The 22,088-nt window shown below is 40.2% G+C and overlaps 1 protein-coding gene across 1 annotated transcript in view; it reads left to right on the top strand.

The window, feature by feature from the left end:
* The window catches only part of Aftph (aftiphilin), a 52,241-nt gene that overhangs the window by 22,513 nt on the left and 7,640 nt on the right, over positions 1 to 22,088 (top strand). Inside the window, exons 3-8 of the mRNA XM_032917071.1 lie at positions 5,331 to 5,482; positions 8,293 to 8,419; positions 9,097 to 9,153; positions 13,345 to 13,467; positions 17,888 to 17,948; positions 19,425 to 19,505. Of these exons, the coding sequence (XP_032772962.1) occupies positions 5,331 to 5,482; positions 8,293 to 8,419; positions 9,097 to 9,153; positions 13,345 to 13,467; positions 17,888 to 17,948; positions 19,425 to 19,505 (601 nt within the window). The remainder of the gene's footprint in view (positions 1 to 5,330; positions 5,483 to 8,292; positions 8,420 to 9,096; positions 9,154 to 13,344; positions 13,468 to 17,887; positions 17,949 to 19,424; positions 19,506 to 22,088) is intronic.

Genomic DNA, 22,088 nt, shown 5'->3' with positions numbered 1-22,088 from the left:
TGCTTTAGCTGGGTTATCTGGTAGACTGACTTTTAGCTTTTTGAGAATTCTCCACACTGATTTTTTAGCATGGCTAGAGCAGTTTGCAAGCTCATGGGGTTTCTTTTAAGATTCGTGCATATTCTGTTGCTAATATAAACATAGCACAGTACAAAGAGTGCATTAAGCAGTAGACATTGTAATTGGATAAGCATGCCAGCCTATGCATGTAAAGGTTTAAATAGCTTACAAAGACACACAAGAAACCACCCTGTCTCAAAAAAAATCAAAAATCAATCCAACAAACAACAAAACCCTAAAACACAGCTTTCATGGCCAGAAAGTGGTGATGATACCTTAGATCCCAGCACTTGGGTGGTAGAGACTGGTGTATCTCTGTGAGTTCAAGGTCAGCCTGGTCTGAGTTCCAGAACAGCCAGGGCTACACAGAGAAACCTTGTCTTGAGGAAAAAAAAAAAAACAAAAAACAAAAAACAAAAACTGCTTTCCTTCCACTTAATGTTTATGTGACCAGAGGCAAGAATGTAACTTCTCTCTGCTCCATTTTTCTCAACTAGGAAGTGGACATAATATTGTTACTTCTAGAGCTGGAGAGGTGACTCAGTGGTTAGGAAACATCCTGCTTCAGCAAAGCCTGAGGTTTGGTTTCTAACATCCACACCACGTGGCTCACGAACACCCAGGCACCTGCATGCACGTGGTACATACATACATTCTGGTACATACTGAGTAGATAATGTATAATTCCTCCCAGAATGCTGCTTATATGCCTTAAATGGCCAGTACTTGTAAAGCATTTAGAATAATGTCTGGCATATGGCAAGTACTATGTAAGTATGATTATTAAGCAAAAACTATAATATACTGTATCAGGCCTATTCTGTGTCTGTGTTCAGAGAATGAAGACCTTTGGTCTTTTGCTAAATTTAGTTTCTCACATTTCTAAACTGGCTGTACTGATTCTGTTTGCTTTACAAATGTCATCTTACCTATATATGGGAACTAGAGCTCAGCCAGTCTGAGTGTTTGGAGTTCTCTTCTTTATTCAAGTCTGTATGTATTTGAGTATGTTAGTAAATGTCACTGTTCAGCCAGTCATAGTAGTATATGCCTATGATCCCAGTCCTTGGGAGGCCAAGAGAGAATTCCACATTTGAGGCCAGTCTGAGCTACTCGGAAAAAGCAAGTTTGGTCTGTAAGGATGGCTGCTCTTGCCGAGGGCCTGGGGTCAGTTCTATCCAACTCATCTGTATGGCAGGCAGCTCACAGTCATCTGTCACTCTGGTTCTAGTCTCCACAGGTAGCAAGTATGCATGTAGTGCACAGACATACGTGCAGGCAAAACACCCATACACATAAAATACAGTTTAAATATCTTTAAGTCACAATCTAGATAGTAAGTTACAACTTTTAAAAATTGGGTGGTGTCCCATTAAGTCTGAAGTAGAAATAAATGTTCTGTTACAACCAGTTGTACTTTTCTTTGAAATATAGATGGGTCAGTATAAAGTGAGTTCTTTTTTACTCATTAAAATAAATCAAATTCAGTGTTTCACTTGGGCAACTCTAGCCTTTTAATATGATAATTTTTATGCTCAAACTATAATGGTTAAAAAAACGAAAAAAATGATCGTTGGTTTAAGTAGTATCTGATCATAGTGTTTTAAAAAATCAGTTTTTTGGGGAAAATATCTGTCTGATCACAGTGAAGCTATGCTCTCTGGTAGATTTTCTTTTCTTCTGAGCATTATATTGGTTAGAGGAGTTTTATGATCTGGGGAATTGGCTCTGCATTAAGAACATAGTTGGACTTGCATAGGATCCTAGTTTGATTCCCAGTACCTATATGGTGGCTTACAACTGCCTATAAGTCCAGTGCCAGGAAATCTAACTCCCTTTTCTGACCCCAGGAGTCACCAGGCACACACATGGGTCACTTACATGTAAGCAAAACAGTAATACACATAAAATAATAAATCTTTAAAAGTTAATTTTAAAGTTAGTTTAAACATATCTACTGTATGCTTCATACACTGTGTTTTGTAATACAGTAAAGACAACCAAACATAACGGTAAGTCATTCACTGGTATCCGAAGTTTAGAATCTACAAGGAGTAGCCTCCTCAAGGTTTTAACAGAGGCTCTTCAGAGTAGACACTTCCTTTAATCCCAGCACTTGGGAGGCAGAGGCAGACATATCAACATCCAAGACTGATATAGAGAGAAACAAAAAAATGGAAGGAAGGAAGGAAGGAAAGAAGGAAGGAAGGAAGGAAGGAAGGAAGGAAGGAAGGAAGGAAGAGGGAGGAGGATAGGTACTTAAAAGCTAACCTCTGATTTTGGGGAAAGATACTAAATAATTGAATTTATTTTATTGTTACTTTTTTATATGATAGGAATTATTAGGTTAAGCCAAGTGATTTCTTTGTGCTTTAGAATATTAAATTATGGGGTAGAAACATCAATGATGAGCAGTGAGCCTACCTTTGACTTTTTCTTTAATATGTTTCTGTTATGTGTATCCTGTATACTAACAGGAACTGATAAAAATTGCACGGAGTACCAGAAGTATTTAATAGTCTGTGGGGCAGGCCCTGATAGCTCTAGATTACACGTGTGGAAGTTGAGCCTTAGTGCCTGCGATGCAGCCTCCTCTGTAGGTGTCACAGTTGTGTCAGCACCATTGTGTTGACAACAACCTTGCTCCCATAGATAGTTGGCAGTCGGATATTTTAAGAGTAATGACACGTGCCTTTAATTCTGGCAGAGGCAGAGGTGGGGTGGCAAGATAGGGAGAGCGTCTCTGAGTTCACACTCAACCTGTTCCACATAGTGGGTACCAGGCTAGCAAAATTGCTCTTCTCCTTTTTAAAACAAAGTAAATGTCACAACGAATTTAATGTAACCAAAATCTTTAATTCTCTTAGCTGGTTGTTGTTGTTGTGTTGTCGTTGTTGTGCTGTTGTTGTATTGAGCTCTTTCCCTGTGGCTGACGCTATTTGGTATTTATTGCTCCAGTTCAGGGGTTGGCAAAGAATGGCCTTGGGGACAAATCTGTCCCTTACTTCTTGCTTTTGTGCATAAGTTTTTCTAGAGCCCACTCACTCAGCCTTGCTTTTGTAGAGGGGCTACAGAGCCTGAGGTATCTATCTATACTGTTCTCTGTTGGAAACCCTGCTAAACCCTGTGTTGCCTCATTTAACCAAAAAAAAAAAAAAAAAAAAGGAAGCATATGTGTTTTAAGTCTAATTCTAAAGATATGTTAAATTCAGTTTTAAATTTTTTATGTAGCTTATATCGTTTACTGAAGAAAAAGAAAGGAAAAAATTGAAGTAATTAGGTTAATGGAGTTTCCTTCCCTCAAGTACACTGCAGTCATTTGAGCACTTGCTCGTGATAACACTAGTATGCCTAAAACCTGCATTGTATATCTGGTATTACCCAGCTGGCTGAATTTAGGATTCCTGTTTTCTTCTGGTAACAGGTTGAGTTTTTCCCCTTTACTCTAAGAAGATAACAAAAATGATACAGTAAAGATTTAATTTTCTGGTAAATAAAATATGGTCCTGGGTGAGTTTCTATTACCTTCCCTGCCCAGGAGGGAAGTGCTCCTCAGGTTTCCAATTAGATAGTTACCTGATCTCTTTCCAAGTCACGTCTGTCCCTTCCCCTTGTTGAAGTCAGCACTGGGTCCCCTTGACAGGCTCAAGTTTCAAAAGCCTAGGGATCTGAAGTCTACCTACCCTTTGCTTTAGGGTTCATAATTGAAAGTGAGACTTTTCCTCATCTCACAAGAATATAATGAGGGTGTCAGAGAGCTTTGGCAGAGATGGAAAAGGAGCGCCCTGAGACTAATTACAACCGAGGAGGGTTTGCAGTGGCACAGCTTCCAAAAGGGAAGTTGAGGTTTGGAAAATGCGATTATGGAAATTATGCCCTTTGTGTCTCTGTTTCCAGTTACTGACTACTACAGAGGAGAAATCAAGTGTTGCCTTGTCTGTGTCAGTTGCCAGGAGGAACTATTTTGATGTGGTATTTTCTGTTATCAGTTTTAGTAGTACATTTATTCCCAACAGGTTTTAACTTCTAACAGTTTGTATTCCTACTTGATGCATAAATAATCAATTGTATTCAATTGTAAAATATATTGCACGTATGAAAACATTAAGAAAATGGGAGTAAGGGTGCACATATTCAATAAATACAGTGACACCCAAAAAAATTATTATTCTAAATTCAAGAAATTTGAATTAATAATTTAAAAAAGCTCAAAATGCCAACTAAATTTATCTGTCTATTTTATGGCGAAAAATACTCTAGTAAATATGCAGGTTTTACCTCAAGGTAAGTAGAGAAATGAGATTTATTAAAGGTAGTATAGAATGTCAATGATAAAGAGCTAGTGGATTTCATATCAGTAAAAATTGAGACGCTCAGGCCAGCAGGATGGCTTTGCGGGTAAAAGTGTTTGCTGCCAAGCCAGAAGAGCTCAGTTTACTTCCTGGGACCCATCTCCCAACAGTTGGCCTCCCGCCTCCAGCTTCTCCCACCTCATACCCACCACCACTACACAGGGAATAAATACGTGTAAACACTTAAGATGTACTGTTCTTATCTTTAAGTGTTGTGGGTGTGTTGTGTATTTGGGCATGTGCGTGTCAGCACTGGTGCTCAAGAAGCCCAGAGCTGGGGTTGTGAGCTCCCTGGGGTGGTGTGGACTGAGCCACCTCTAGAAGAGCAAATCTCTTCATGACTGGAGTCACCTCCTCGGCCCTCTTTTTAAATGGAGACTCTTTCTTACTGTGTTCTGCAGCAGTGGTAAAGGCTTCCACGGTTAAGTGTTTAGTCAAGAAAACGGTTCTTGGTGGCTGTGGGTAGCCTACTTGCCCCAGACTCCACTCCTCCTGTGTTTACTCTGCTGCCGGGGCAAAGGAGAGAAGATAATGCCAGAGGGTTTTCTTGTCCAGTTTTTATTTGTTTGGGTTTTTTTTTTTGGGGGGGAGGGGTTTAGTTTGGCTTTTGGAAGAATACGAAAACTTACTACACACAGAGTAATGACTTGTGTTCCTCTATAGAACTCCGTAACAGACTAAGACACGACATAGAAAGTACCAGTGGTGGTCCCTGTTACAGCCACCTGCTGCAGCAGCAGCGTGATTACCTAATCAGTTAGAGGAATTGTTGATCTGTTTCCTGTGCTTGAGTGGTAATTTCCTTCTGTGTGTGTGTGTGTGTGTGTGTGTGTGTGTGTGTGTGTGTATTCTTGAGCTAAAATTAAGTCATCATTAAAACTGAAGAAATGAAAGTGAACTTTTTGGGGGTTGATTCAGACAGCTTTACTCAACCGGTTGGAGAGAATTTTCGAAGCCTGTTTTCCTTCTGTATTCGTCCCTGATGCCGAAGAGGAAGTTACTTCCCTGAAGCACTTGCTGGAAACAAACTGCTCACCAGTAAAAGCAAGAGAGGCCTTAGCTGAGTGTGGGTAAGTAGGACCTGTTCAAGAAAGCTGTGACTGTTGGTTTCAGTTGTTATGATTTGTCACGCCTCTCACAGCACTGCTCTAATATCCTATAATATTATAGTCATGTGCAGAAGACTTAGGGGATCCCTGTCTCTACCCTGATGATTTGAATCAGCCTGTGTTGTGTTACCTCCTGGCTACCTAAACAGTAAATGAGCTGGAGTTTGTCTTAGACAGTGTCTGACTATCTGACTATACAGCCCAGGCTGCAAGTGCCAAAATTACAGGTATGTCACACACTTGGTTTACCTGTTCTCACCAGCTCCATATACATACATCACACCCTTCCATACCATTTTTAAATCTCGTATTTTCAAGATGAGCATCCCTAATTTGGAAATCCATTCTTTGAAGTGTTATGACATGTAAAACTTGTGGGAGCTGTGTAGCGGTGTAAGGCAGTTGTAGGTCACCTGCTAGTGCTTGTGCAAGGCCCCAGGTTTGATCTCCAGCACTGAAAAAGGAAGGGGGTTGGGTTTTTTTTTTTTAATCTACACATTTTTGAATATTGACATGATATTTAAAAAGCTTATAATTTTGGAGCATTTCAGATGCCCAACTAATAAAGTCTATACAGTTACTCCAAAATCTAAAACAGCCTGAAACCTAAAACACTTCAGCTCCCACGCACGTCATATAGTCGCTTTATTTTCTACATCTTTCTCTGCCCCTAAGAGCCTGTTCATACAGTCTTTCTTATCAGACCACCATCCCTCCACAACCTCCAGGTTTTAGAATGGCTCAGCCTAGGCCTCTGTATACCTGTCATCTTAAGACTTCTGTCCCACTTGATGCAGCCTGTTAGGGTGAATGCACAAGACACATTTTACTATCTTCTGTTAATACAGATGGATAAGTTACGATCTGAAATTTCACAATGAACTGCCTTGGTATAAGTCTTTCCATTCGTTACACTAACTGCTTGCCCTTCAGAAGCGAACACTTCTTTATTGTTTCACCTTTACAACTGCTATCTCTCCTTGGCCTCTGTGTTCCTTTCCTAGGGGCCCTGTTAATTATTTGGTCCCGAAGTCCTTCCGTTTCTGGCTAGTCTTTTTATACTTCCTTATTCTTGCCTCTGGAAGTACCCTTTCCTTCTCAGGTGTTTCCTCTCTTCCATTAACAAAGTCATGGGCAACTTGTTTGTCTCTCTCTATAGCCTCAGCATTTCTTGTACTGGCTTCCATTTGTCTTGATTCCATTCAAGATTGCCATTCTTTTTTGTTCTTTTTTCTTCTCATTGTTCTTTAGTGATTTCTAAGGAAAAAAAGAGGGGCAGGGTGTACAAATCTCTTTCCAAGAGATTTAATATAAGGAAATAACATACCATACAATAATATACACAATAGAATACTAAAAGATGGTCACTGCCAGCCTAATAATATTATCCAAGTAGAGAGCTGTAGGTTGTAGGTGAACAAATGATAGCACATTGACCTAACCGAGTGTCATGTAGCCATTGGCAAAGTCAGCAGCCCCTCCCCCATCCATAAGGCGTGTGCCCTAAGATCCTGAAGATGCCGGAAATAGTGAATCGTGCTACTCTCCATTCGTGCTGTATTTCCTATATGTCCATAAGGTTTCATTTAAATTAAACATAACAAGAGATTATCAGTCATAACTATTAGAAGATTGTTGCCCTGTAATAAGACTTAGGTGAGTGTGCTCTCTTAGCATACCGTACTGTACTGTGCTGAGATGGTACAGATGATAACATGGGGTAAATACTCCTAATAACACCTCATTAAACATTAACGCAGTATGTCTTGCTAGAATTTCCCCTTTAGTATTTTCCTGCCGTAGTCGACCATGGTAACTAAAAACAGTGAAAAGGGAACAAGAGTGACAGATGTGGCTGATGCACTGCTGTCCCTATGCAGGCCAGAAATATAATCTGGAAAAAGTAGAGAATTATATAACCGTACCTCTGTTTGTGAATAAAGACTTGTGGAGAGCTGGGCATGGGAGCATATAATTCTAGCACTCTAAGGCTGAGGCAAGAAGATCCAGAGGCCAGGCTCACTGAGCTACATAGTGAGACCTGTCTCAGACCACAAAAAAAAGACCCAAATATTGAGTAACTATTAAATTAAAATGGTAGATGCCAAGTGATTTTTCCCCCTTTTAAATGTTAATTTTTTGAAACAGTGTCTCATGTATCACAGGCCAAACTGGAACTTACTGTGTAGCCAAGGATGAGTTTGAACTTTCTCCTGAGTCCAGGGATCATAGACCCGCACCGCCCTGCCAAGTTACTCAGTGCTGGGGATGGAACCCAGGGGTTTGGGAATGCAAGGCAGAGCTCAACCAATGAGCTCTAGCCCCAGCCTTGGAAGTTTACTGTTTTTACAACAAAAAGACCAAGCTGCAGAAGTGGCTCAGCAGTGAGAGCACCTAGTGCTCTTCTAAAGCCTCGTTTGTACTCAGAGCCACACGGTGCTCAGAGCTGAGCGCAACTCCAGGCTCAGGCATCTAGCACCCTCTGCTGCGTCTGAAGGAATGGGGCACACATGTGATACACACACCCATGTGCAGAGTGAGCACCAGGCACAGAGAGTAAATAATAAACATAAAGAGTAAGCAGGCGAGTTCCTTAGCTTACCTTCTAATCATCGTTAGTGCTGGCCTTGACACGGTGTGGCAGTTGATACGAGATAGGTCACCGTGCTGTTCACGGTAATACACGGTGCATCATCAGTGTGCTGAAGGTGAAGTTTATGGTTATAAAGTGCTGGAATAATCTACTGCTGTCTTCTCTGTGGCCTTTACAGTGAGCTGAGGGACGTGTGGGCCGAACTGCAGGACATTCATGATGCACATGGTCTGCGATACCAGTGGGGCGGCTCACATAGCAACAAGAAGCTTTTGTGCTCCTTGGGAATAGACACTCGAAACATTGTGAGTTTGTTAGAATCTTGAAAAATTCTTTAATAAACCTTTGTGGTTTTTCGGTTTTCTGTTTAAGCTGTCTGTGATTATCTAACTCTACAGAAAAAGTAGGCTTTAATGTTAACTTGTTAATATAGCAATTTTAAGACAGCATAATGTTCCTCAAAGTTAGTGGTTCTCAACCTTCCTAACGCTATAACCTTTAATAGAGTTCTTCATATGGTAACCTCTGACCATAAAATTGTTCTCATTGCTTTTTCATTACTGTCACTTTGCTACTGCTATGGATCACAGTGTAAATATCTGTGTTTTTGGATAGTCAGGTGATACCTGTGAAAGGCTATTTAACTCCAGAGGGGTTATGACTGCAGATCGAGAACCACTGCTCTAAGTCTTTCTTATATTTTATAATTTTTGTTTCCCCTTAACTATAAAATGAAAAATTGGACTGGGTTAAATATATACACATGTGTGTATGTATGTATGTATGTATGTATGTATGTATGCACATATGCACATGTATATGTACACATGTAGTATGCGCATACATATGAGCCCATGTAGAAAGCTAAGCTTATTGAGTTCATTACTCACAGTATAATAAAACACTGTAAGAATACTAGAAACAATTTTATTGTATGACAGACAAATCGTTCTCTAAACACGAGTTCTTTCTCTCTAAATAGCTGTTCACTGGCAATAAGAAGCAACCTGTTATAGTGCCCATGTACGCAGCAGGATTGGTAAGTACAGAATATTTCTGTCCATATTTATTGCATTCAATCTATAAAATCATCTTACATAGCATGACCAAAAAAAGTAGTTGTTTATCTTGAGACATGGTCTTTCTATGTAGTCCTGGCTGGCATAGGACTCTCCATGTAGAGCAGTCTGGCCTTTGCTTACAGAGATTTGCCTGCCCGTGTTTGCATCCTGGATGCTAAAATTCAAGGTGTGCATCACTACACTTGGCAGAAAGTGTACTTTAAAGGCGTGAAAGGTGGGTATGATGCCTCTTCTGTTATTTCACCCCCTGGGAAGCTAGGACAGAGGATGGCCACAAGTTTGAGGCTAGCCAGGCTACGTAAGTTCTAAACTAGCTTAAGGGACACAAAACTCTGGTGCTTGAGAGGCCTTGAGTGTGGTTCTCAACACCCACAGCTCACAGCCACCTGGAACTCCAGTTTCAGGGGATTCAGTAGCCTGGTCTAGCTTCCATGGGAACCTGTGCTTATAGGTACACACATACATGCACACATATGTTAATCTAGTTTTTTAAAATGTTTACATTTATCTGGGTAGTGGTGACACATGCCTTTAATCCCAGCACTGGGGAGACAGAGGCAGACAGATCTCTGAGTTGAAGGATAGCCTGGTCTGCAGAGTGAATCCCAGGACAGCCACGGCTATATATACAGAGAAACCCATTCTCAAAGACACAAAAAGAAAAGTTTAGATTTATTTGATGTGTGTGATTGTTTTGTGGGTGCTGGGAACTGACTGGGTCTCTACAAGAGCGAGACATGCTCTTCGCTACTGAGCAGTCTCCTTAATCCTACATTTTTAAAGGATTTGATGTTGTGATCTTAGGGGTACATGTTTATCTAATATGTATAATTATATCATCCTTCATGTCTTTACATGAGACTTTTTTATATTTCATTATAGATCATGTGTTGTTTTAAATGGAAGATTATTTCTATAATTAACCCTTTCTAGAACACACTTTCGATGGGTTTTCTTTCTAAACTTTTTGGCATGTGTATGTACCATGTGTATGCATGTATATAGGTAGGACACATGTGTCTGTATTTGTGTCCAGAAGAGTTGAAAATACCAAGTTAGAATATATGGAAATAAGCCAAGACCTTACAGTTTCCATTAATATGGAATGTGGTTAATTGTTTTTTTCTCCAGATACGCCAGGTAGTTCTAGCAAATGGACATTTTTCATTTTATTCTTTAACAAGATTCAATCACATTTTGCCTCCTTAGTGGGGAGTGACCGGTCTGCATGTGTGGTCAATGTGCATATGTGTATAGGTGTACCTGAGACCTGGGGAGGACATCAGTGTCTTGCTGTATAACCCTCTGCCTTATTCCTTTGAAGCAAATTGCTCATTGAACCTGGGCTAGGCTACGGGCCAGCAAGCCCCAGTCCTTCTCTGTCCAGCACTCACAATGCTAGGGTTACAGGCATGCATGAACAGTTAACTACACCCGTCTTTTTAGGTGAGTCCTGAGGATTTGAACTCAGGTCTTCAGGCTTGCACAGCAAACAGCTATCTTCCCAGCCTCTCAGTCATAAAGTTTGGTGTTTGTGGTTTGTGGGTGAATTATTGCTAAATGAAAATGTCCTATTAAAGGCTGGAGAGAAGGCTCAGCGGTTAAGAGCACTGACTGGTCTTCCAGATGTCCTGAGTTCAAATCCCAGCAACCACATGGTGGCTCATAACCATCTGTAATGAACTCTGATGCCCTCTTCTGGTGTGTCTGAAGACAGCTACAGTGTACTTACATATAATGAATAAATAAATCTTTAAAAAAAAAGGAAAATGTCCTATTAAACTAAAATGTCATGTTATGGGGTTGGGATTTAGCTCAGTGGTAGAGCGCTTGCCTAGGAAAAAAGGCCCAAGGTTGGGTCCCCAGCTCAAAAAAAAAAGAACCAAAAAAAAAAAAAAAAAAAAAAACCAAATAAAATGTCATGTTATTATAAGGAATAAATTGAAGTTAAGGAGGAAATGTGGTAAAAACTCAAGAAAGCTTAGTGTGGTGGTGCAGACCTATAATCCCAACATTAAGGAAGTGGAAGCAGGAAGATCAGGAGGAAGCTCAAGCTCATCCTTCTCACAGCTGGTTCAATACCAGCCTGGGCTACATGAAACCCTATCTCAATGAAAAACAAAGTAAGGAATTATAAATCTGAGGTCTAAATCTTACACATATATGAGCCTATAAAGGGCATCTTGATTTTTTAATCCACAGTTTATTTTCTGTGAATTGGCACTAATTTTATTGGCATGGAACTGGAACATTATGATTTCTTCTTTCAGTTTGTTGTGGAATTTCCTGCATCCGAGCTTTTTTTTAATCGGTTGCCACTTGCTCCCTTGTTTACCTTGTACGCTTTTCTGTTCTAGTTAAATACAGTCCAGAACTTTTAATTTGTTGGTTATTTGCATGTCTTTTTTTCTCAAACATAGTACTCCAGAGGTTGTCACACAGTCTCTTGGTCTGAGCTGGAACTTCGCTTACAGACAGTTTGGGAAGCCAGCAGTAGCTGCTTCACACACATTAGCCGGCTCAGAGCCCTGCAAGGAGTTGGTGCAAAACTTAGGCTTCACTTTTGAACTATTATTGCCTATAATAATAAAAAAGCTTACAGCTTTTAAGATTTTACAATACTAAATTTATTTAATGAACATAAATAGATCTTCCCACTTTTATTTCTGATTTCTATGTGTAGATGTGGGTGGGTGGTGGGGGTACACATTATCTATCTCAGCCATGGATTGTAAGCAGGTGTCACCATGCCTACCTTTTTTACCATTGAACTAAGTAAGGCTCCTCATGCTTGCAAGGCCAGTACTTTATCCTGTGGTGTCTCTGATACAAAAGTTTAGTTATACCTGTATTTTTTTCTGTGGTGCGTTTCATATGGAAGACTGCACCTGAAATAGTCATTTAAGATTCTGATTCTCCACCTTCATCAGAATCATTTGAAAGATTTAAGACACAGATTTCTCTATGGGTGGAATATAGTGGTGCACACCTTTAATCTCAGCACTGGGGAGTGATCTCCAAGATCCAGGCCAGCCAGCCTAATCTACAGAACGAGTTACAGGATGCCCTGGGCTGCCCACAGTAAAAATCCTGTCTCAAAAAGAAGAAGGAAACAACAAAAAAAGTCACACTATCTCCAGCTCCTTGTAGTCCGAGGCAGAGCTCGACGATTTATACATTTGATCAGGTTTCAGGTGCTGTTAGCAGCCGCAACTTGGGCACCAGTGGCTTAAGTCATAGTTCAAATTAAGAAATTTGGCTGACACTAATAATTACCAAATATATGCTCTTTTATAAAAGCATATTAAAGACATATATAATATACATGTGGTACTACACTGGCCATGATCCTTCTACTACACGGAAGCCTGTCACATGTATTAATATAGGAATTAGGTCTGTTGGGGAGGCGTTAAGTGTGTAAATTGCTTTTTTCTAGTTTATACCTCTGTGGAAGTGGGGATTTTCCTAAAAGGCAGTTTTAGATTCACAGATTCTGAGATTACTGGCTAGTAGCTTTGATCTCTTGCACATATGCACACACAGAGTTAAAAGTGATTTTTGTATGGAATGTAAACCAACAGATATTTAAGAGTTCATCAGGTTGTTTCGTCTCCAGAAGACGTAATCATAAGCACTCACTCTGGTCCTCAGCTATGATCTATATATGTCAAAGTCTTGCTTCTTTGTGCAGTTAACCTGAATTACCCATTTCATGTTTGGTAGAGCCTTGATACCAGATGCTTGGTTGGTTTGTTTCTATCCCCATCAACAATATTTTCATTTTTTACTTAAAAAAAAGTATGTTTGAATTGTTTCCGATCCTGTGGAGTACATAGAGTGTCTTGTCTCTGAAATGCAGTCTGTCTATAGTACTGAGACACTCGCTCAGATTTAAACATATGAAATTCACACTGAGAGACATATGCTTTCAACACACCACTGTGTTAGAAATGTTGCCTTTTCATGTAATATTCGTGTCTTAAGTAGCATAAAGTAAAATATTATTAAAAGTGGAAGATTTGACTTCAAAACATTTTTTCTAAAATAATCTGTATATATTTGAAAAAAAGTCTTTTCTCTTACATCGCCGTAATTATAAGCTTTGTGTGCTCCTTTCCGGTTAATGACTAACACACCTTTTTCAGGGCATGTTAGAGCCCACCAAGGAGCCACTGAAACCACTGTCAGCTGCAGAAAAAATTGCTTCTATTGGTCAGACAACCATTATGACACCAGAAATGAACACGTGTACATCTGATCCATTCCAGGTAAAATACGTGTGCAAGTGATGATGCATTGATAGGGGCACATGGCACACACACTGCTTCATTCCCTTAATGTGTCTTCTATTTTGTATTTTTAAAATCTGAAGGTGGACATGTTTTTGATTTTAATTAACATCCTTAGACTGCAATGAACAAATTATCTGTAATTTTCAAAAATAAAAGATAAAATATGAAACAAAATGGTTATTATTAGTAAGTTTTTAAACCAGTCCAAGTTACAGTCTTCATTTTTAAGATCATAAATACTGACACAATATAAGTGTGAGATTTTCAAACACTAAGAAACACTGCATTTGTGCTAACACCTATAAGTTATATCTAATGAACGTATGTTGGGACAGTTCTTCCCAAAATGTGTATTCTATAGCAGCAGCCCACTAAAGCATGATCCAGGGTAAAGTAAGTTTGGGGAAAATACTATACCGAGGTTCACAATACACGTTCAGTGCCCCTGAGCCCTGCAGTAAATGCCACTATTTAATTTTAGTTCATTTCTCAAATTTAGTTGACCACAGGACCTGTTTTGCAGTGTTTAAGAAGAGAAAAATCATACTTTTGTGGAAGTAGTGTCTTAAAGAACATTCTTTAGAAAATGATGTATAAATATAGGTCCAGCCCTTTCAAGTGTGTTTGAAGAAACATCTGTTTTTACTATTACATGCCACTCTGGGTTTTGTTGTCTGGTTTTTTGAGACAGGGCTTCTCTTAGTAGCCCTGGCTATCTTGGAACTTGCTTTGTAGACCAGGCTGTCCTCAGACTTAGAGATCCTCCTGAGTGCTGGGATTAAGTGTGTTACCACCCCCGGGGCACTGGGCGAGCTAACACTGCTGCTGGCCCGGTGTTGGCGGGCGGCCAGGCTGTCATGCAGTCTGTCAGCCCCTCCTCTCCCTGCCCTCACGTTACACTCCAGGCCTACTCTGTGCTGACTTCCTTCTGCCTGAGCACCATCCTCCTCCCTGCAGTGTTAGCCTTTCCTCTTGGCTCTTTGCCTTTTCTATACAGCATCCCCATAACTGCTGCTTACTTCATTGGTTAGCTGTTGCTTGTCATTTAGCTCTACATCTTAGAAGCACCTTCTAGTCACAGCTTAGACAGTGTTACAGTCTTAAATAACTTAATTCAGACTTAACCAAAAGCATATTTCAGATGACCAAATGAAGTGCGTGTATTTTAATTTAGAATTTTGTGCTGGGCTGCTTACCTGCCATCACCAAATTGCAGTCATTGCTTGGCTTCATGCCTGTGGTTCAGGTTAAATAAGCACCTGACTGCATTATAAGGGCTTTCTTGGTGTAAAGCGCTGTGTCTTACATGTAGTCACTAGCATGCCGTGTGTAGTGTCCATGCACTTTTTGTTCATAGAGTAGCCATGTTGCATCTCGTGGTGGTTGTGCTTTTCAGGTGAATGACCATAGCCTGTAATGATGGAAGTCTGCAAATTATCAGGAAATGCCTGTTCAGCACCTCATATTTTTTCTTTTGCCCCAGAAACCATGTACCTCACATTCCTTGCGTGCTTTTATTTTTAGCATCACTGAATAGAACTGTCAAGCATAGCACAGTTGCATAAATCCTTGTCAGTTACCTGCTCTGTTCCAATGTAAACACTTGTTTTATGGTTGGGGGTTTTCCCCTCTCAACCAGAGCAGCATTTGTCAGTCCTACAACCATCGCTTCTCTTGTCGAGCACTTAGTCATACCAGCACTTGGGAGACTGAGCAGGTAAATACTGAGTTGAAGGTCAGAGGGAGATTAATAATTAATTGCACCACGAGAGTATGAAATTTAGTAGATCAGAAATAGAACAAAAGGTAAACATCTTAGAGGGGGACACAGGGTAAGTTTTTTTGTTGTTGGTTTGGTTTGGTTTTTTTTGCAGAGGCCGGGTGTCTTGAACTCATGTTTCATTCTACACAAGCAAGTCTGACTGGTCCTTACCCACCCGGTCGGCGGCAGCAGCTTCAGCCTCTTGATGGAGCTGTTTGAGTTGCCTAGTTTCTCATTGTTTAACATAATCACTAAAGGTCTCTCTTTTCCAAAAGTGGAGTCAGTTAGATCTGCTCAGATGTATTTGCTCTACAGTTAGCTAAAAAAGATTTTTTCCATATGTATTTATTAATCTTTAGGTAGGTTATAAAATAGGGTTTCCCCAGCATTATTTTTAACTTATATGAAATTATTAGTTATTTGTGGTATTACAAAGATAGAACAAAGAAAAGACCTGCATGTCTGCCTATATAGCCCTTGGCTACCATTCACATAATTACAATGGGTATAAGGTATAATCAGGAATAAGATTCATTTACATATAGTTATGTCTCGCCTGGTCACAGGTGTGGATGCAGGTAATCACCCCACGGTCGGCATACAAAACTCCTCCCTCATCACAGAGCCCGCCCTCCCTCCCTCGCTCCCTCGCTCCCTCGCTCCCTCCCTCCCTCCCTCCCTCCCTCCCTCCCTCCCTCCCTCGGGAGCTGAGGATTTAGCGCAGGTTGGAGCTGTTGCACAGCACAGACCCAGAACAGAGACGCTGCACAGTCACCCTCCCTCCTGTCCCACCGTCCTTCACTCGGGCGTCTCTGATGTTAGCCTTTTACTTGAGTTTATACCTTCTCAACTTCCAAGATGGACAGGCTGAACTAGATTTTTATTAGTCTGCCTGTCCCCATTTTATCAAAGCAATTAAATACAGGAACTTATTCATGTTCCTGTCCTACAGGTAATAGTGTCTTTACCCAGAAAAAAAGGGAAGTGAAGTGTTGTTACAGTGCCTTCCTTACAGCGAAGCATGGCCATCAGTGCCAACGGCATGAGAGTAAATAAGCCACAGCATGCTGGTGTTTAAAAGCCTAATAGAGCACAAGTTATTCCATAAGTGTTGTCACCATAGCCACCAAAAGAGGGAACAAAAACTTGAGGGGAAGAGACTGGTCATTTAAGGAACACTTGCCAACTACCTTCTGTTCAGTGTTACCATTGTTCCGTGTATGTTTTGAGATTGAAAACCCTAGAGTCATCTAATCACTTAGAAAATTCATTTCAGCATGTTATTTCATAAATCTTCTAAGGCGTGCTATGATCAGACTTGGAGGATGGAACAGTGGGAGAGAGTTTAAAAAACAGCCTGGCTTTCCATAGTCAGTTTAAGGCCAGCCTGAGCAACTTAACAAGACTCTGTCTCAAAAATGAAAAAGAAAATAATGATTTCAAATAATTTCGAAGTCAGAGAACTTGACTAAAATAAATCCCTGACCTGTCATGGGGGCATATACCTACACCTATTGAATAGCCTTAAGCATGAGGACCACAGGTTTGAAACTAACCTGAGAAATTAGCAGGACTTCATCTCAAAAATATATTAATTGGGCCAGAGAGATGGTTCAGTGGGTTAAAAATATTTACCTGTGTGTAGGCATCCAGACCTAAGTTTCGATCTCCCGCACCAAATAAAAAGAGTACGTCATTCCGAGGCTGTAACCCAGTCCTGGGCCTTTCTGACTGGCAGCCTAGCTCCAGTTGAGTGAGAGACCAGACCTGTCCTAGAGAAGTAAGATAGACGATGTCCAGTGTCTTCCTCTGGTCACTACACACACACACACACACACACACACACACACACACACACTTCTCTATCTCTGTTCTCTCTCTCTCACTTTAAATTAAATATCTGAAAATGAACACCTTAAAAATGTACATTCCATCCAGTCATGGTGGAATTTGATTCTAGCACTCAGAGGCAGAGGAAGGTAGAGCTCTGAGTTTAAGGACAACCTGGTCTACATAGTGAGTCCCAGGCCAGCCATACTCAGAACTACATAGGAAGACCTTGTCTCAAAAACAGACCAAAAAAAAAGTGTGCATCCTATTTTTTGGTGCAGTTCCTTTTCTTTTGAAATCAGGAAACTTATAAAGTACTAGAGATCTTGGACTCTGTTCCTTGTTCTCTATGTCATGAGACCAGCTAAGTTAGTTAAGATTGTATGTGACTAGTTACTTAGTAGTTACTCTCACCTTCAACAGCCCCCATGTCCCTCTCAATGCACTTCCTTCCCTGTGCTGCTGTATTTTATGTTAGTGTTACATGACTAGTATTTAAATAAATGTAATCACTAAGTTTAAAAACTCTGTTTTAAATCCTCTTCTTGAAATTTAACAGTTTAAAATACAATATCAATAAGCATACTGTTTATAAGCATTCCAATCTCAGCTTGTTAATATTTGCAAATAACCTGAAATCGTAGTTATCCAAAGTTTGTCATAGGTACATTGTTGCATAATGGTCTTGTTGTACTTTTAGGGAGTCGTTTTGTTTTAAGAAATTTTTATGTTGCTACTACCTATACTGATTAATTTTGATTGTTTTTGTTTTTGTTTTTGTTTTGTTTTGGTTTTCAACTCTAGGAGTCTCTCCCACCTGTCCAGTTTGACTGGAGTAGCAGTGGCCTTACTAACCCTTTAGATGGTACGTCTCTCCGTAGAGCCTCTAGCACGAGGGCTAGAGCTAAGAAAGCTACACAGTTCAGACAGACTTCTCTCTGCTGAGTTCCTTTTTTGTTTGAACATAACTTCTTACTCTTATCTTTGGAAATTCAGGCTTTCTTTCTAAATAGCAATTGTTCAAGATACCAGCCATTACTGTTATCAACAATATTAATGCCCACGTATTGGTAGTAAGAATAAGGTAAAGTTTTAGTTTCTTAAGTCAAAATTAGATAATTTAAATGATATTTCAGCTAGAACCACTTTATTTGAATGTTTTACAGCTTTACTTTGTGAAATTTTCTTGGATACAAAGTCTTGTGGCTAGCAGTTGCTCCAAAGCATAAAGCACAATTATTCACTTAACCAAAACCAGTGTGCAGATAGATCCGTATTTATTGACTTAATGTAGTTTTCAGACTCAGTAGCATTTTATAGCGTACTTATATGCAAATGGAGATGAATGATTTTCATGATTATTTTTAAACTTAGCTCCAAATATTAACAGATCAGTTCCAAAAATCAATGATTTTTCTTATGACTTTTAAACTCTAAAAGGGGAGTAACTTATGCAAATACCATAGGGTCTTTAACACACAGTACTAGTTTTAGAATCCATGCTATGGGTTTTCCATGGACCCTGGTTTATAATTGCCTCGTAAGTGGTTGAGCCATTGTCTAGAACACTGTCACTGTCATCCCAGTGGTACTTACCATGCCATTGCCTGAGACAGTTGTACAGCTTCTCCTTAGAGCTAGGACCCGGGGTCCCTGGGGTCCCTGGAGGCCATCAGTTGAATGTCCTGCTGAAGGAAAGCCTGGATGGATGCACCTTTTGCTGTTGTCTGGTGTCTTCAGTCAAGTCATCATGCTTTTTATTAACAATTTCTTTAAAAATGTATACTATTTGTGATTGCTGTTGCAGAGTTAAAGGGGAACAGTGCAGCTTGTGCATCGGGGCAGGGCGGTTACTACATCTATATAATGTTATTTTAAATAAGTTAATGTGTTGGTGCATGTCCTGAAACTCACAACCTTGTCATTCTTTTAAAAAGCATCCAATAGAAACCAGAAATTGTTACTAGAAACTAACATGGGAGATCGGGCATGTAACGATTCACTGTTGGGTTAAGATTAAGTATTGTTTCCCTTTAACTAGTATGCCTTCTCTGGTCTTTCTGATACTTTTCAGTTTTGATTGAAAGAACTGACTTCTAACTAAAACCTAACAAAGTGTTACATTATTTACATTGTACACAAGGAGAGTTAAATTGTTACTTTAGTTATGAAAACCTAATGCTGTACACATTGTTTTAATGTTGATTTTTAAAATATGTAATGACTACTAATTATAACCTGCATGTTCAAGTGTGTGTCTTACCCCTTTTCACACATAACCCCTCCTACCTTGGCTTACCTTCTGTGTGGCTGCCCACCAACACGGTCACTGAACTCCAAGCTAGTGGAGGTTCCGCTCTCCTGAACCTTGATTTCTTTGGGCCCGTGGATGACAGTAGCTCTAGCAGCAGCACAATCCCAGGTCAGCAGAGCGCTTAACCATAGTTGTGGTTATTTACTAAAGCATGGCACACTTGACTTTCCTATAAACAAGGGTCAGGGTGGGCTGTCCTCCCCGTGCCTCTCCTTCCTGATAGCTGGTTGTAAGAAACAATGCACATGAAGTGCGTTCTTAGGAGTACCTTCTCTGAGGGCTCTCTTGAGAGCTGACAGCAGTTTCTACAGTGCTGTAGCCCTGATGGCTCTACACAGCTCACCCCTCTCAATGGAAAACGTATTTATATGCTTATTTTGAAAGCATATTCTGTAAAGCCATTTGAAAATAACAGTAGCAAGATAAGAACGTTTTAATACACAAAGATGTCTTCATATTATAGTGTCTATAATAATGTAACTTGTACAAATTCTAACATTTTAGTTAGTGCTTATTAGTGCTGCTAAATACATATTGAATCCAAAATGTTGGAATCTAGCATGTAGTTATGCAGTCCCTTATTTAAAACATTACCGTTTTTACGTAGTCTTAAACAGAAAGCACACTGTTAGTCTCCATGGAGAATAAAGATGTTAACAAAAGGTAATGGTAGAAAGTAACTGCTGTGAACCCAGCTGCTAAAGCTTCAGCTTACTATACCTATTAGTGTTCAACCCTCGTTCACTGACCAAAGGACTAATGTACTTTCCTAACCAAATAAAAGGTGGAAATTATAATGGCATTTTAATGTTTACATTTTATTGAATATGATTTTAATGAATCCCTGTCCTCCCAAAGTTGTGATGTGGCAATCATTGGTTATCAGACAGCTACTGCAATAAATAAATGCTAACCCCCAGGATGCAAACTGGGGACTCCCTTCTGCGCCCACTAGTGGCCCGTTTTGTAGCTAGCCTGGGTTCCTGAGAATTGAGGGGTGTTTTGTTTGGGGTGAGTCTGTTAGGTAGCCCAGCCACCCACTTCAGCGGTTTATCAGCCATGAAGATGAGGGGAGAACAAAGCCAGCCAAGGGCAGTCCTGCCCCAGGTGCCCTTCTCTCATCTCCAGCTAGGGAAGCCCTCCTGCCTGCCCCAGGGAAGCCCACGGATCTCAGGGGGAAGGACTAGATTTCTCAGAGCTAAACTCCTACTTACTTAAATTGATACTTTACTACTTAAAGTTCTACTAAGAATATCTGACCTATGGAGCAGCCTGGAGGAGCTAAAATTGTCATGGTTCTTACTGGAGGTAAAGGGGGAGTTACCCAAGTTCTCTCTCAGCTAAATTTGGTCAGTCTGCATTATAATGAAAAAGAGGTCACTTTTTCTTTTGATTAGATGTCAAATGTGCTTATATTTTAAATTTGTTTAAAAAGCATTGATAGGAACACAGATAACCTGGCTGCTTAAAGAAGTGCCGAGAAGGCCTGATAATTGGGTTCAGGGTACAGCTGCAAGGTAATCAGTCTGGGAAGTTTAAGGCTGCCGTGGATGGGAGCAGTGGTCCAGGGCTCTGCCCTGGGAAACCTTTAACTCTGGGTTTGCATCTGTATGCTCTGGCTGCTGTGGAAATTTGTTTACAGTAAATTTGCCTTGGCTTTCTATTGTTACTGGGTTTCATTAAAACTTCCCCCGGCTTCAGGTACCAAGTCCTTCTTTAGTGTTCAGCTTACTACTCGTTTGTCCTTTTTTAAACTTGTTTATGGGAAAGTCATGTTTTCTTAGCTTGCTGTTAACTATCGTGTGTGTGATTTTAGGAGGTTGGCATAGAATTTGGCTGGCTACGTTAATTGTGTAATCAAGCTGTGCCTCCGTAAGGATCTGTTTTTAAAAAACTTCCATTAAAAACTCTGTAGTTTATAGTAAATAATTGCCTTGTTTCTGAAAACGTTAACTGTAATTGTCACAGATCGCAGTCATTGTTGGGTTGGGGCAGTTTACAGAGGGAGGGATGTTGTGTGGGATAGAATGGTGGTTTTCTTCTGTCATTGCCAGTGCTGCTGTTCTCAGTCTCCCGTGTACCGCTTGGCAGTCCAGTACGCATACACTGTTGCCACCGCTCAGGTGCCCTTGTTCTGCATGGTACACAGATCTCACCTGCAGTGCTGTAACTAACCTTACACAGTGAGAGAGAGAAGGTTTTGGTCCATTCGCTCTTTATATAGACATCTACAATTTCATCTATTTTAACTTTGGCCTATATGCTTATTGTAGAAAAACAGAAGTTTTTAAAGGATATCCTGAAAGTGTACATGAATGAGCTATTAAGACCTTGGGAGTCAACGTACACCTTCTCCCTTGTTTTGGACTCAGTAACTGGAAGCTGATTCCTGTAATATCTGAGGTTCATCTGCGCTCACCAGAGGATTGGTTCAGAAATGAGAGAACTTTTCATGAGTTTATTATACCTTTTGTCTAATCTCCTAGGCTGTTCTTAGAAAATAAACTTGAACCAATTACAGTCGCACATTTGTAGTCCCAGTTGAGGCAGGAGGATCACCTAAATCTCAGGAGGTTGAGACCAGCAGAGCAGAGCAGCATGGTAATGCCGTGTCTAAAAGAAGAAAGAAAAATTAGAAGTCGGAGAGGCTGTTAAGCATTTTTTGTAAACTGATGCTTAACTATAGCCCCA

Source organism: Rattus rattus, chromosome 11 (assembly GCF_011064425.1).
Source record: "Rattus rattus isolate New Zealand chromosome 11, Rrattus_CSIRO_v1, whole genome shotgun sequence".
NCBI classification, from domain to species: Eukaryota; Metazoa; Chordata; class Mammalia; order Rodentia; family Muridae; genus Rattus; species Rattus rattus.
The sequence above is the reverse complement of the archived record's forward strand: the minus strand, read 5'-3'. Positions and strand labels throughout refer to the sequence as shown.